This window comes from Toxotes jaculatrix, chromosome 19, assembly GCF_017976425.1.
Source record: "Toxotes jaculatrix isolate fToxJac2 chromosome 19, fToxJac2.pri, whole genome shotgun sequence".
Taxonomy (NCBI): domain Eukaryota; kingdom Metazoa; phylum Chordata; class Actinopteri; family Toxotidae; genus Toxotes; species Toxotes jaculatrix.
The window spans coordinates 11,369,023-11,386,116 of NC_054412.1; the positions used below are offsets into that span (position 1 = coordinate 11,369,023).

Consider the following 17,094-nt stretch of genomic DNA (forward strand, 5'->3'; position numbering starts at 1 on the left):
TTAAACTGCCCCTGTGTTATAGGTACAAAGGCAAGGGCATACACATTGACACATATGATGAGGCAATTGTGTGTGTGTGTGTGTATTTGTGTGAAATCCAGCTGGACCAAAGCTGTCACTACGTTAAGCACACATACAGGAATGTGTGGCTGAGACGTATTTTGGGTGTCCCTGTCCTCCTCCAACCTCACTGGGACGATTTAAGAGGAGAGAGAAAGAAATCATGGGAGGGATGAGCTGTGAGGTGAGGTAGAATGAAGGAGGGAGACAGAGAGAGAGAGAGAGAGAGAGAGAGAGAGAGAGAGAGAGAGAGAGAGCGAGGGAGGAGCCACCATCGACTGCAGCAGAAAAATGAGCGAGCGGAGGAAAAGGGGGAGGGCATTGTGGTGATGAGGGACAGTGAGGGAGCCGGAGAGTGAGAGAGAGAGAGATGGAAGGAGAGAGAAAGGGAATGGGAGGCGGCATCTGCTCACTGCAGAGCCTTTCATTGATAAAGTAGCGCTGGTGTGAGCCAGAGGACTGCAGCTGGGCACATCACACACGCCTCATCATGCTCTCATACACACACTTCCTGGGTGTTTGTTTACAGGCTGACACCACAGCAACAACAGCTCTCACAGCTCTCTCCACACAACTGCACTATTGAGGACACACACACCAATCACACTGTGACATGCTCTTATTGACCCGCACGACAACGTCATCGCAGACTCTCCTTCCTCACCTCTTTTTGGGAATGTGGGCTTAGTTCAGTGAAATCAGGGAAGAGGACACCTGTAACTGAGTAGCGGGAGCTGGTGCACCTGATCTGGGATCAGTTTTTGGAGAAGTCCTCGGATACAAACAGGCTGCAGCGGAATCAGTGGAACCAGCCATCGCACCAGCATAAAGGTACGGAAGGAGGCAAGCATGTGTGCATACAGTGCAAGTGTCGTATACACACATGCAGGTGAACATGACCCTTGTGGTTTTACACACTCTTTATAAGAATGCATACACACACTGTGCATGTGAATACACTTAACCATGCATGGATAAACTTCACACACACCTGACAGTTCAAAGGGATGCTCTCTGAGTGCCGTGAGACTCTGTAAACAAAGCTGTTTCCCCCTCACAGCAATAGGAGCTGCTACCTTCATCCTCCTGCTCCTCCTCATCCTCTCTCCTCTCTTTATCTCTGTCTTTTTTATGTGCATTTTAGTTTCTTTCTCACTTTCTCTCTTACTTCTACCCCATCTTTAGCCTCATCCTGATTCCTAGTTGTTCCAGTAATCTCATTCTCATAGCAGCATCCTGCCTCTCTCCCTAATATTTCGGTCCATCTGCCTCCTCCACCTCCACCTCCTCTTGCTCTCACTCTCTTTCCTCGCATCCTCTTTTTGCCACACAGAGGCATCTCTCCCAATTGCTGTCCCTGTACTAGCTAGAACCTTCTCTTCATGCCTTAGATAACTCTCCCTCTCTGTCTTTTTGCCCCCTGCTAGTTTGTCCGTCATCCTGGGATCTACAGAGGCAAGCGGAGTGCCGGTGTCGGCCATGAAGCTGGTGAATGGGGGAGGAGGAGGAGGTGGCGGAGGTGGCGGGGGAGGTGGAGGTGGAGGAGGAGGTGGTGGAGGAGTGGGCGGAGGGGGAGAGAAGACTGCCTTTTCCTTTAAGAAGTGCTCCGCTTTCCAGTTTGTCAAGAGGAAGGTGAGTTTGGATGACAAACACACACACACACACACACACACACACACACACACACACACATTTTGGTACTGGTGCATCTGTGAGTATGTGCCTACACATTCACCTACACAGAGAGAGTGAGAGGTCTATTGGCTGAGAGAGGAGGTGTCACAGCCGGAGTGTTCCCTCTCTCTTTCTATGTATGTGTGTGTGTGTGTGTGTGTGTGCACGCCAGAGATGATGTCATTGTGGAAGCTAAGCTGCGCTAATCAGGCGCAAGATTCGGCTCCCTGTGTGTTTACTGTGTGTGTGTGTGTGTGTGTGTGTGTCTGTTTCCCTTTGCTTGTGTGTGCTCCAAAACACTGTTACACTACAAGTGTCTGTTGTGTAGGAATCATGACATCATTGAGTTGGCAAGATCCTACACTGTAGTTTAGCATCTACTCAGCACATCCCGCGTTATGCTGCACTGCTGTCACAAGGCTCATTTCCTGTGTAATGTTAATGGTTTGCATTAAATGGTTTCCGTGGTTGGTGTGTTTGTGTAATGAATGTGCGTGCTGACTTTTTCAAAACAAATGTACAATGCAGGGATTTAATGGACCACAAAGCTGTTCTTGAAGGCCATAAGGTGACACTTTTTAATAAGGTTTCCTTTGATTTGTAAGTTGTAAGTAAAAACTTCATTAGTGGTGAATAAATAATTTATTATAGAATATTTTTTGGTCACTAAAAATGAACTGTTAAGTCGCTCACACAGGAATATCCCACCAGTGCATAGTTGACAAGTACAGCTGCAGAGGATTTGGAACAAAATGTGCTCAACAGGAATTTATTAACATTTATAACAGCAGACTCATTTTTATCCCCTATCCTGCACCCTCTTTGGAAAATAACTTTATTAAAATTACCATTATGATTATTTTTAATATTAAAATCAGCATTATTTTGCTGTTTATACATCTTTTGATTGAACTTTTGATTTTGATTGACTATTTGATTGAAGAGTGGTGACCGAATTATTAAACTGGACTGTTATAGTGGAATAATACTTTGTTAATGATCAAATAACATTTCTAACTGCATGCCTGAAGGCTTATTTCTAAGCAGGAAACTCATTAACCCTTATTAATGACTTACTCACTTTCTAACAAGCCATCAAGGCTGTATTTCTAAGTGTTAGTAAGTCACTGATAAAGGGTAATGAGTTCCTTACTTTTAAAAGGACATTAAAAGGGATAACAGAGAGGAAATGGGAAAATGTAAGGATTTCTGGAGGATGATGCCATATGGATGTTTCACAGCCAGACACAAAAAATGTATTCTCAATTATAGCCTATTACTGAGCTGTAGTTGCAAATTGCAAACCATTTCTGAAACATGTCTCAGTAGAAAGTAATACACTGACAAATGTTTTTGGCTTTTTAGCTTTTTCACATGTAGTAGCTTAAAATACATGTATGCATTAGAAAAACAACACACGAAGAGCTGAAACAACAAACCAGTTAATCTACTGACAGAAAGTTAATCCACAACAATTTTGATAATGGGTTGTAGCTGTTTAATTGTCAGATTAATTCATAATAAAAAACAATTATTAGTTGCAGCCCTCAACATATGTAAGCAATCCATGTGAGACTTAAAAATAAGACGGCAAGAGAAATCGTTTGTTGGACTTGTGAGCTTCAGTATGTATATATACTGTAATTTCAATAAACCTCCATTAGGGTTTGTTATACTCACTCTCAACATGCTGAGCTTGACAAACAGTTCAACTTCTGCTTCCTTAAATCTGAATAATTTGCTGCCAATTTACATGAGATCAAAAGAAAACACAGAGCAACACGACTGCAGGGGATGATGGGAAGGAAATGACTAACATTACTTCCAGCATGTGGAGCAGAGGTGGATTGAAGAATTCACTCACTAATCACTGAATTGCTCGGAGGATGTAGCACAACATTATTTTTTCCATTATCTGAACAGTGTAATAAAACAAATCAAATAACAAATTAAGGGTTTATTGCACAGGTTCGAGTTAAAACATTTTCAGCCTTGGGGAGTGAATACGTTTCATGATAACAACAAAATGGCAACAATCAACAGTCATTTACAGTATGTACTTGATGAATATTTCTTGGCTTTAGGGTGCTGAGTAGATTTACAAACTTTTCTTTTCTGGATGTGTCATCGCCGTATGTTGCTGCTCGTGAGTATCGTTGTCTAAGGTGTGTGTTGCTGCAAGTGTTGCTCTCAGATGGTGTACAGTATGGTGTGGAGAACTGATGACTCGCTTGGTGAAAATGGGCAGATTGTGTTGTGTTAACACCCACACACAAACACACATGCACTCCCACAGGCACATTCTGCTGCGATGAGTCTCCCATGGGATTTTACACTAATCTGTAATTAAGCGCCTGAATCTATCTATCTATCTATCTATCTATCTATCTATCTATCTATGTTAAATCTTTAGTTGGTCTTGCCTTTCTTTAGCATATTTCTATATAAAAACAGAAAAGGAGGACCATCCAGATATGCAGCAGCACACAGACCCAAATCAGAATTAATGCCTGCTGCTGTTCAGGGTTTATTTGTCTCTCTATTTGTGTCTAATCACATAATGGGGAGAACACAGGTCCAGACTGAGCTCTGTATCATACAAATGAGTAGGGGAAATGATAGAAGGAAATATAAAATCAATGGCTCTGTGAGTGTTTGAGTGTTTGTTTTTGTCTGAGCATTGATTAGAAAACACAAAATTGGAAATAAGAAGGTAAAAGTGAACATGTTGTACCTCAAACATGATGCAGTCCTCCTTAAATGAACTCACCAATGTGATGCATAACTCTTCAGTGTATTTTAAACTGGGCCAAAAGAAAGATAACATATACTACTGCTGCTCTGAATACAGCATGACTTGTGTTTTTGTGCCTGAGGTGAACGAGTGTTAGGCTTTGGATGACACCTATCATTAGTTTCATTGTCAGCGTGACATGTTAAACAAGAGGGATGACAACACGCTGTTTGATCCATGAGATAATGTCGAAACTGTTCTCCCTCTTTGAATCTAAAGACAAAAACAAAAGAAAAAGTCATCTAATTGGATGTAACGTCAATCACACGTATACTCAGTTGATATTCTTTGTGAAGAAACATGTTCAGAAATATTATTATTTCAGGTGTGTGTCACTGCAGCTCTATGTCAGTCCTCCAGTGGCTTTGTTTTTCTGTTGACCTGTTGGAGTGTTTTTCCAAGTCTGTTTTCCTTCAGACCCGACATGCCTTGACATGCGGTCTGGCTACCCTTTGACTTAGACATTTAATATCAGGGAGTGTGTGTGTGTGTGTGTGTGTTTGTGTCACAGCTCTCTGGCCTCTGTGCTGCTCAGCCAGATAGGCTATGCTGCCCTGTGGTGTGTGTTTGCAAAATTTTGGACTCACACAGCAGGACGAGATTTCACAAGGCTTCTCGTGAAAATGTTGCCTTTCTCTCTCCCTGTCGCTCTCCTTCTGTTCCTCTTGTGGTAATTCTTCTGCTTCCTCTCCACTTTCACCACCTCTCCCCCATGTTTCTCTCTCTCCCTCACACACACACACACGCACACTGGGTTTTACGGTTAGTGACAGTGCTTTACTGGGAAATCTTAGTCACTGTGGGAGTGATGTGTGTATAGTATGCAACAATGTGTTCTGCATGCACCAACTTGTGCCTGCTTTTGTAATACAGTATAACACAAGTAAACATAATATCCCACTCATTGTTGGTACAGTATGGTTGCATAATGTGGACAACTGTAAGGACAAGAATGTCGAAGAGTTTTATTTGTGATAATTCATCAGTCTCCAGCTCAGCTTTCTCCAAGTGTCTCTAGACTTTTGTTGTTGACATGAAAACAAGTCAAAGGCTTAGATTTCAAAGAAACTTACATAAGATCAGACAAGATAGACATTGCTTTCTTCTTTGTACTTGAACAAGCCATCAGCATGTTACATTGTGTCATCAACATGCGACAAGTGCATGTGCACATCTTGTGCGTCATTCTGTGTGTGTTCCATTTCTTTCTGATTCATGTGTTCAGTGTGGCAGAGCAGAGGTACAATCTGTGCCTCTTTGAAGTGCACTACTCTGTGTGTCTGTGTGTCCCTCTTGAACTGACTCATAATTAGGGATAACACACACACAAAAAAACTCCTCTTTCTCTGATCAAAGGTTGCAGCTGGCAGGGTTGACAGTATATGGGCATCTGTATGTGTGTGTATTTGTGCAGCACCTGTGAGAGTACTTATAAAGAGAAACAAAGTGAACGTGAGATCAAACCAACCTTTTTACTCTTAAAACTTCTTTTCTCAAACCGTTTTTGACACAAACACCTTTTTCCCCGCGCAGGTACGAAGATGGATGCGGAACCCCAAGGTGAGCGTGGAGAAAGCCCAGGGGAAAGGCCTCCTCTACCCCTGTCCAAAGTGTCCGCTGGCTGAGGACCTGTGGTACACACACTTCCCCTCGCCTTACGGCTGCTGTCACTATGCTGGCCTGCAGGGCGGCCAGTACTACCACCATGAGCCGTGCTCGCCGTGCCCTGCCAACGGGCAAACCGGTGGCCATGACAAGAGCAAGGGCTGTAAGGTAAAGTGGAAGCTTAGTCTGAAAACTTCATATTTTCCAGTTTGATTAACCTGGAGGTTTTTTAAAACCTCTCAGACATTTTTTCAGCAGCACATTAGCACATTTCCAAGCAGTTAACTTGGTGGGCACAACATTATTATTACCAATAGGAATGATGGCTGAGACTGTAATGTAATAATGTAATAAAACGGAAACATCCTTCATATCCTAAAATCTGCCCAACCAAACATTTCTAGTGAATATCTCAAACTTTGTACCTCAGGCTGAATTATGAAGAAATATATTCAGAATAATACAGAATATTTCCCTTTATGTAATAATACTACTACTATAAAAATCAATCAAACAATGACATTGCGTTGTTTTAAAAATTTCAGTCCCCATGTAGAAAATTGTTGGAACCAGTAGATGCCCAGGTGACTGTATATGGGATAGTGGCATAATGTGTGGAATAAGCTTTTTCTGCATTTAAGGTAAAAGTAGAAATCTAAGAGGTAAATCAAGAGTTAATTGGGAGAGTAGGACCTATCCCACTAACACAGTCCATAATAACACTTGACTCATTTCATAGACCTCCCTCTGTTTGCCCGTTAGCACTCATTGAAAGAAGTCAAAGAAGCAAATTAGGTACTAACAGGACTCTAGACATTGTTCTGTTTGTCTTTGTTCTCCCTTTAAGCTCTACCACGAGTGTTGTTACGTAACATAAACACTAAGGCGACCAGGGCTTTTTTCAAAAAACCCCTTGTTGTTGATCACCATCGGCTGGTGTTTCAGAAATTACAGCAGGAGGCAGATCATCAGCAGAGAAAGGGAATTTTTAAGTTGGTTGCTTTTTTACTAAAAATTAAACTGTTTTTTTTTTTTAAAAAAAGAACACAAGCAGCTGGAAGGAAGTGCAAAGATAGATAGCTAACTGGTCCAAAACACACACACCCACACCAGTCCATTCACAATAATGCTGCTGCTGCAGGTGTCCAGGTTGTCCTTGGTTATGCAACTACAATCATAATAGCTACCCTCCTCCTTATCAATCATCATACCCATCAATAGGTTCCCCGTTCGTGTGTGCGTGTTTCTCAAATCACATGGGCAACAGGAGAGAATGAGTCATCGCCATCCCAGCAAGACAAAGCCTCACTGTGGCGTGTGTGTTTGCATGAGAGTGTGTGCACTGAGAAACAACACTGTGGTGACTGAGAATATAAAACAGGGCCGTGTAGTTGTCCATTACTCTATTCTCTTCCCCGCAGCCCTTTAGTTTTTTTCCATTTTGTTCCATTTTGCTCTGGTTGTCTTCCAGGCTGTTCTGCCTCACTCTATCTCTCCATCAATTCCACCTCTTGCCCTCACAACCAATAGATCTGTCACTAATGTCTCAGTGGAGATAACCGGCGTGTGTGTGTCTGTGTGTGTGTGTGTGTAGAATTAATGGGTGTTGTGGTTCGGTTGAAGCAGGCTGACGGGTTAAAGAGGAGGGGGCTCAGCGGTGAGTCATAGCCAGTTTTCACTGCAGAGTGTGTGTGTGCATGTGTGGGAAGTCAATCCAAAGCCAATATGGAGTTAAATAGGGCTGACCTACAGTACCTGTCCATACACAGGCTCAATAAATGATTAAAATGGAAATTTACATCAAAACCTAAATATGGACTGTGTTTGTCTTTGTGTGGCATTGCCAAATAGCCCATGACAAAGTTCAGCATACAGACGTCATGTTCTGTACTGTTCCCTGCATACTGTACCGTATCTTGGCACACTCTGTCCAAACACTTCACAACTCAGGCCCTCAGAGTTGGCTTGTCAAACACTCACGGAGCGTGACACTTGTTCAACAAATGGAGCAGTAACAGAAACATTTCCCTCACATGCCAGACACACTGCTGTGTCCTCTGGGAGGCCACCCACAACCTGACTCAAATGCAAATGAGCAAAGCTTCACGATGAAATTCGTCAGCCCATCAAAGTGAACCGTATCAGTCGCTGTCTAGCGAGTGTCTCAGACTCGGACTTAAGAAGGTCTTGTGGTGACGACGAGAGGCTGCTGTAACATTTTAGGGGAGGTGGAGATGAATAAGACACCAGATGATGACAGACAGTGTCAGATTACTCTTAAGTGTGCAGAGACAGATGGGAAAGCTCTGGGGATATTTGTCATTATTTACTTTTTATGCTATTGTTAATGTGGAAATATATTATTATTAAGTGCCCAGTATTGTTGGGTACTGAGGATTCTGCTTTTGTCCTGTGTATTGTAGCTTGTCTGCATTACGCTCACAGTGGGCAGAAGCTTTTCTTGGAAAAATTGCTAATCTGTACTCGGCAGCAAAATGTTGTTGCAGTCGTTTGTTGCCAGAGGAGCTGCATCTGAACTGAAATTAAAGTTTTCCCTACCCCCTGAGAGTCACAAAAATAAATAAAATATGAACTCTACAATATTTATATTAATATAAGGACGTTTACCCAACTCTGTTACATTACTTAAGTGTTGTTCTCTTTCCAAAAAAAAAGTCCCTGACAGATTGCCCAGCTCCTCCTCGTCCTCATTAAAAATCAATCACAGCACCTTTTTTTCTAATTACAAAGCATCAGCACTATTAAAAATGCAGGAAGCTCAGCTTAGCCTTGACCTTGTGCTTTGCATAGCCTTCACCCTGGTGCTACTTTTGTTAAGTCTGTCAGAGCCATATCTAAATATAGACCAAGCTTTATGGCACTGATCAGCGTGATCAGTGTACTACATTTATGACACCTCCATTTTTTCCAAACGGTGATGACAGCAGAGCAAACAGGGTAACAGAGGAGGAGAGGTTTACTGTAAGCAGGAGGAAAGATGGATATAATAGGAGTGTTTGGAAGAAATTATGATAAAAAATGGACAAAGAGTAAAAAATAATGGCTGGAGAGGAGAAATGAGGGACACAGCTTAGGGGGAGAGACATAAATAGAGGAAACAGCAGTGAGAGAGATGAGAAGAGCTGAGAGGACAGTTTTATTAGAAGATAGAGGAGATGAGGTCAGAGCATCTGCCCCACTGCCTGAGCATGACCAGAAATCAAAAGCATATAAATCCTCTTGATAAGGACGTCCTGTACTGTGCCATGTACACACCAGCAGACTGTCAGATACTCTACACACACACACACACACATGCACACACAAAGCTAATGCAAACGCAGCCTTTCCGCTAATCTCTTGAATCAGGCCTGTACTGTTCTTGATGACGACTTAATCAAAAATGAAAAGAACATGAACTTTTGCTGACTGCTGGTTGTCCTGACATGTTTTCTCTTTTGTCAGACATCTTTTGTACAGTCTCACAGGAACCTTAGCAACACTTACAGCCCACAATTTACAGTGTAAATATTTTGTACATACAGTGTACCAATGAATCACTAACTGGAAATACAAATAGTATAAAATGTAATGATTTTCAGGCAATTTCTGGAGTTATAAGGTATTTTTACTATGTGTATGTGTAGTATTTATGGACATTTATTCACAATGGAATATGAGACTGATATTTTCAAGAGGTGCAAATCACACTGAATCTAAAAATGTGTGTATCATGTCTGTGTGTTCACATTTGATTGGGCCATGACTCAGAGAAGGAGTAGAGATTTTGACGCAAATTGCAGCAATGAGGCAGTAAGGGAGGTGTTTGTCGCAGACATTGCTCAAACTCCAGCTGCTGACCATGTTGATGAGAGGGCTAAGTAAGCTGGCCAAACTACAATAATTAACTTCCTGTTGTTGTTAGAACACCAGTGTGCACTTGCCCCTTTCACTTCATGTGGTTTCTTTCCCTTATGGCTCAAAGTTGAACTTAAAATTGTTGCTCCTTCTTCCCTAAACTCTTGTCTTCTTCACTTATATCCTGGTGTAGGTACCCACTAAGTATTACAAACAATGCAAACTTCTTATCAAGTCAGATATATTATATAACATCATAGCCACTACACAAGATTCTCATTTCCTTATGGTCCGTTCCCAGTATGGATTAGTTGAATGCGTTAATCAGTCAGTGTGTATTCGGTATTGGTTTAAACACCAACTTTACCCAGAAAGGGCTGACCCTCTCTGGTCCAATTTGTGTTTACTGTCCAAAACTCATTCATGCAGCGAGAGAGAGAGAGAGAGAGAGAGAGAGAGAGAGAGAGAGAGAGAGAGAGAGAGAGAGAGGAGAGAGAGGAAGGACGGAAGGCAGGAAGTGAAGCAGAGAAGACGGGTGGGGGTGAAGAAATCCAAGGATATGAGACAAGCCAAGCGTGTCCAAGAAGAACTGTGATTTTTATCTACTCCCATGCAGCCTGTGAGATGTGACCGACTATTGATTATATCTCAGCTGAATGGAGTGGCACAAAGTAGAGCGTGGAAAAAAACTGCATCTGAATTCTTTAGAAATTAGTCTGGATGCAGAAAAACTCTTACCTCATTTGTCAGTGCTGTAATCTCATCTTGTTAATGTTTTGTTAGAGTCAGCTGGAACAAAAGTGTGATCATACCATACCTTTGTCCTCACTGTCAAAAACGCCCAGCTCAGACGTTCAGTGGGTCACTGGTGTTATAAACACCAGTGTCTCTTTGGTTGGCTATCCTGAGAGAAAACAGAGTGAGATGGCCTGTGACAAATCCACCTCTCTTGTTTTCCCTCAGCACTGACAAGGCCCTGCAGGCTTAAGCTCTGGTCCATGAATGCTAATCCATCGTGCCTGAATTGGTGACTGAGATTGGGAAGGGGCAATGATGGTCGGACGATTTCATTCAAAGATCCTGTCAAATGAAACTGTGAGGTGGTCACAAGTACAAATGCAGTTGTGATGTGTCATTAGGTAACAGGTCAGAGGGGACTACATATTAGCTGTTAGCATTGTCTTCTTAGAAAACAACTTCTCACTTTTATGGTGCATTAAGTTTTCTCTGTAATGTACTTTAGCAATTACGTTTCTGCTGGACTTTGCACTCCAGACGATGGTTCTTGATGCAGTCTTATCTGAGAAGTGGCTTTTCTGAGAAGCAGCAGATCTCAGGCAGTTCACTTCTTGATGGAGCTAATGGTTAATGACTTGTGTGTCATAGTCAAAGATTGCGCCGCTTTACCGGCAACCTTTTACAGGCTTTCCACTGACATTTTCAAGGCAAGGACATGAACTCTGGACTGCAGACATCTCCCACGCAGCTCCTTTAATCTGAACTGTGAACACTGGATGGGAACTCTTGATTTGCTGCTGATTCAACTAAATTCATGAGCTGACAGTTTTCTGCCAACATTTAGGTCAATATTAGAAACATATTACTGGATGTAGCTTGGTGTACCTAATGAACTGATGAACACTGTTGCCCTGGTGGGTTACCCCCATCCCTTTCCTCACTTGCTGAACAGGTAACACAGCCTTACAAAAAGCTTTATTGTAGCTTTATTGTTACATTATTGTCAAAACAGGTTTCAGGCCAGCATTGGGAATAAGAAGGAATTAAGAAGGACAACCCACAAGGTCCAAATATATTTGATACAAAGAGCACAGGGAGCCAAAATCCCTTTCCAAGTTCTTGGCTTGTCATGCCTCTCGCTCCAAACTTCTGTTTGTACTCTTATGACTAGTTCAGCTAATTGACTCAAAACTTTCTTTTCTCCTTGTTAAAGACCTTAGCACACGTTAAGTTTCTCTCCAGATAAATACCAAGAGTCAGAACTCCCTGAGTCTTCCAGATTCTGTGCTTAGTAATGAAACTGCTGGGCTTTCAGTTTAGTGTTGGCATTAAGCCAGTTTGTATCAGTTTCTCTAATAAAATTGTGTCTTCTATCCTTTAAAAACGTGATATTTTCCTACCATCTTCCATTACCCTCTTTATTGTTATGAGTCTCCTCTTCTTTTAACATATTTAGACAGCATTTAAATGAGGGAAGTCTCCCATGGTCTGGAAAGCAGTTCTAAGCTAACACTGTTTAGCATACACTTTGCAATGGAAAACTGCTAATCCTTAGCTATGCTTTTGTTCCAAAGCCAAGTACTCTGGCAGTGGAAGAATGTGGTTGGAGTAATAAACTTGGAATTGCTTTTCTTGCATGATCTCCCCTCTTTGCTGGCAGTAGATTTATATGTACACATCCCAAAACGGCACACTGCATTTGTTTCTATTGCCACTGCAGGATTATACAGGCTCTTTTTCTTCCAAAGCACGAAAAGGAGATAAATAAGCATAGAGGTAGCACTTCATACCTTGGCTGCAGTTTCCAAGATTATTTGTTGTTATACAGCAGGATATGTGAATTAGCTTTGTAGTGTTTCACCCAACCTTAGATAGGCCTATAACAAACTAGAGCTTGGGAGATGAAGAGGGAAAAGTACAGAAGGTTTTTTTTTTTTTTTTTTTTTTTTTTTGTAATGATAAGATGACTAATCTGTGTCACACAATTCTGTTTTCAATAAATTCAGAGTTTCAATGCAAGAGTGATTGAAATAAAGGTTAAATGATGAAGGAGACTGATGAAAATAGTCACTTCAGCAGAAGAGATGATGCTGTTTTTCTTTTCCCATGTAAAATATAAGTTTTAGTTCTGTTAATTGATATATAAAATGGACGAATGATTAGGATAGATTCAGTGCATAATCAGTGCCTCGAATTTTCACTAGGCACAAAAGAGAGGAAGAAAAAAAAATGCTGTATCAGTTCCTAGTCCTTCTGTGGATTAAACCCTCCAAATCTGGGAGATGCACAGGCATCAATACCTTTTCCCTCATGGTCCCCCTCTCTTTCCACCCTCCCTCCCTCCCCTTTTCTCTCCGCTGACCTTGGCCCACTAGAAAAAAAGGGAGCACTCTCCCTTCTGATTCTCATTCTGAGGGAATTTGGGAATTATTGTTGTTCTAATCTACCCTGAGAACCCGGCTAATCCCATCTTCCATCTTGATGTGCCAGAGCTAAAGCCAAAACTACTGTGCCACAGAGGCTCAGCAGCACCCTGACTATGCAGTATAACTTTTTTTTCCATCCCATTCACATACTCAGCTCTGTTGAAACTGCTTTGCGCACTGAGGTTTTTGGGGCTTATGGCACGCACTCGACAATGGAGCTTAAAGTTGACCTGATCTGCTTCCACATGGACAATACGCTCACTCACAGCAGAGCTAGTGCACAAAAACAAGATGCTGTGGTTGTGCTTTGTTACTACATACTTCATTGTGTTGCACTGTAAAAGGCTCACGCCTATTGGTCTTAATGTTGTTCCATTTCCAATGGAGGTACGTTTAAAGATGTGGTTTTGTGGTACTAAATCCTTGAAATTCGATTAACAAAATCCAATGTAGCTACAAAAAAGGAAGAATGTCTAACAGTCATTGCACATTATCATGCTATGAAACTAAGAGCAAAGACACATCTGCTTTTGGTCAAGTTTGGATTGGGTTGGTCATTCGAGTGGTTGCTTCACCACTTTGGTCCAGACTGACATAGCTCAACAATTACCAGATTGCTGTGACATTTTTCGCAGACATTCACATTCTCCACAGGATGAGTCCTTCTGACTTTGGTGATCTCCCAACTGGAATTACCAGCGGTTTGACATTTTGGTTTGTCTTAAGGTCCATCACAAGTCTGTGACATAAATACCAAATTTTATTCTGCACGAGAAAGTTTGCATTCTGTGCCATTTGTCACATTAGGTAGTCAAATCATTTTAACCTCAAGCATCTAAAATAAGATCAGCCTTGTCTGTGAATATATTTTGCAGTGTTTTTAAAGTCAGTGATCTGATGTTTTCACCTTTGGCCAATTTAGTCAAGCTGTGCTTATGCAACGTGAAATGTTTGGGCTGTTATGACTATCTCAGTGAGACAGGAGGTGAGGTTTAGTGTCAAAACAAAGGAGAACGAAACAAATCTCATAATAGCCCCTGCAGTGAGTAAATAGGCTCTGTGTCACACAGATATAGTCTCCTCTTTCTGTTTATGGAGATGAGAGACAAAGAGAAGGAGAGAGAGAGAGGAATATGAGATAAGATGCAGAAAAAAGTCCAGGGAGAGGGCAGCTTTTTTTTTTAATTTCCAAGAAAACTTTCAAGAAAACCAAGAAAAACACAGTGGTTGACCATGAATATTAATGTTTCGCTAGAAAGTCAAGGTTCAGAGACCTTGTCTCACTGCTCCTCAGGATTTAAAGATGAAAAACGTCATAGTGTGACCCCAGTGGATGAAAGTGGCCACAAACCCAAAAGAGGCTTAAGGCCAATATCCCAAACTTACCCCTTGATCCGGTTCCCTGTTCAACAATAATATTACAGCTCTCGCCATCCTGCTGTCTTGTTTCTCAGATACCCGCTCTTGTTTTTCAGGTTGACTCCCCCCTCCTCTCTCTATTGCTGGCTTTGAACAGTATTTCTGAGGCTTGATCTCCCACGGGACATACTGTATACTTGATGTTTGTATTCCATTTGGACTCTCTGAATCATAGTTCTCTGCCTCTCTACCCATTGGGATCTAACTGTCCCCCCTCGCTCATTCATTTTAAGACCCGTGTTTGCGATCTAGGAACAGAAACAGGGAAAAGAAAGGGAGAAGAAAGAGCAGTGACCTTGGTGTTAATAAACAGGTCTTATCTCTGACAAAGAATAAGATGGCTTATGTAGGACTATCTCACTCACATTTTCTCGGTTTATCTTTTTGTCTTTCACACATTTTTTTCTTTGTCTTCACATCTCTGCTTGCACCTCATTCCCTCATTCTACTTTACCATTCCCCCCACCGATGCTCTCTCGCTTTCTCCCTGATTTCATTACTCTTTGATGCTCAGACATATGTGGGACATCACACCGCCTGTTAGAGGTAGAGTAATGCACCAAGGGGAGCTGGTGGAGGACAGGAAGGGATAAGCAGGACACGGCAGAAAGGGGGTTACCAGGATAGAGGGCCATAGACTTGCTAATAACACTGTTATGAACATTGTCTTTCTCTAAATGCCTTGTGCAGATGTGTTGCTCATGTGAGATGGACAAAATAACAGAAATGTTTTACTGTCATATTGGCTGGTTCACCAAATGTCCTATTAAGTATTGTTCAGTTACTGCACAGATTACAGTGCTGTTAGCAGTGTCATGATTTCTCTGACTGCAAATTACGGTTATAAAGGGATCTATACAATGTTATAGAAGAGAGGTGCTAAATCAGTGGAGTACTTTCTTAACTATAACTAAAAACAAGTAAAACTCAACAGATTGTCTTTCCAGTGGATTTGATGTTTTGATGTGTTTATCTAGTGCAATGTGTGTGGTGATTCCCTAAGAGAATTTTCACAGACAACAATGTCAAATACGATTACACTTCGGATTACATTTTGACTTGTAGATTTATCATACTGTATTATTTATGGCTAGACCTGCTGTATGAGAGAAAAGGGCAAATCTTTCGGTGAAGGTTGTACATAACTTTGTTAGTGTCTAAAACATTGTTTTTCACAGATAATCCATATAGAGCACCGGCACAGGGCAGTTAAAGAAGTCAGTGAGGAGGAGACAGAGGAAAGGGGTCTGATAAAATCTGGACATGGTGCAAGTGATGTTTTTATTTCTTGATTTATGGGACTTTGTGGCTGATGTGTATATCCTGGCCTCAGTATGAGAAGTTCCCTGGGCCGTATTACATCCTGAGTTTATGAGGTGAAAGGACAGATCTTACAGGAGAGGCCTTATGTAACCTAAATAATAGCAGGACCACTGTTGTCTTAAAAGGTTGTAGCACAAAACCAGGTCAAAGGGCAGGAAGAGGGGTTAAGAGGAGGGAGAGTCTGGACATGGTATGCATACATATGTGTGTGTGTGTGTGTGTTGTACTTCCTGTGTACATATTTTCTTACCCACTGAAGGAATGCAATGTCACCTTCTCTGAGACAAGGTTCAGTACGAGGACAAGGGTGATAAATGGCAGGATAAACATGTACAGTTCAGCCTAATAAAGAGCAGTTTATGTGCCTGTACATACATAAGTACCATGAAATGTTGAGAAAGAATTGTTATGACCTAAACACACAAACCAACACAGATAACCCTACTCTGTCCTAGATGTCTTTTTCCAATTTATAATTTGAGGTTGCATGTTACACATATAATATGCATTAGAGATGAATGTGAATTATTATGGAAAATGGGAAAAACATGGCAATGGAAATTCAAAAGAAAGGAACAATTAGGGCGATCAAAATCGTACACATACCATTTCTGTTTGAAACCAAAGTAATTGCAGCATTCTGATAAGAAGAACTACAGTAATCAGAAAACACTTAGACTATAAAAGTGATTAGTTATCATAATTATTTTGAAGGTGTGATTGCTGATTTTAGCTGTAAATGTATTGCTTTTACTGTTTAAATAAAGGTTAAATAAGAAAAAATTACTAATTAATGTTAATCATATAATGTGCTGGTGCCAGTATTACCTCTAGTACTTTCCAAAATGTGGAACTGTTCCTTAGTAATATGTATTAGTGTAATACAGTTTTCTCAATTCTGGTTAAATGACACTGTAACAATATGTGACAATTTAATTTCCCTGGTAGACACAGATAAAGGCAGTTCTTACCCACACACACATGCACACGCACACACTGTTATGACAGAATGGTATCATATTGTACTTGACACCCTCAGTAATTGTTTGGATCCATTCTGTCCTTCCAGCATCGAGCTATAATTACAGTCAAGGGAACAACCATTCACACACACACACGGAAAGTTTTTTGCTGAGTTTGGATTCAAATACACATGCAGACACACAATCTCAAACACACACACATTTCCCCATGCCA

At 41.3% G+C, this 17,094-nt stretch overlaps 1 protein-coding gene across 1 annotated transcript in view; it reads left to right on the forward strand.

Annotated features, from left to right (window-relative positions):
• The first annotated feature begins 1,524 nt into the window (after window positions 1-1,524).
• The window catches only part of sgk1 (serum/glucocorticoid regulated kinase 1), a 32,715-nt gene continuing 17,145 nt past the window's right edge, over window positions 1,525-17,094 (forward strand). Inside the window, exons 1-2 of the mRNA XM_041064136.1 lie at window positions 1,525-1,692; window positions 6,062-6,301. Coding sequence (XP_040920070.1) covers window positions 1,540-1,692; window positions 6,062-6,301 — 393 coding nt within the window. The 5' untranslated portion in view covers window positions 1,525-1,539. The remainder of the gene's footprint in view (window positions 1,693-6,061; window positions 6,302-17,094) is intronic.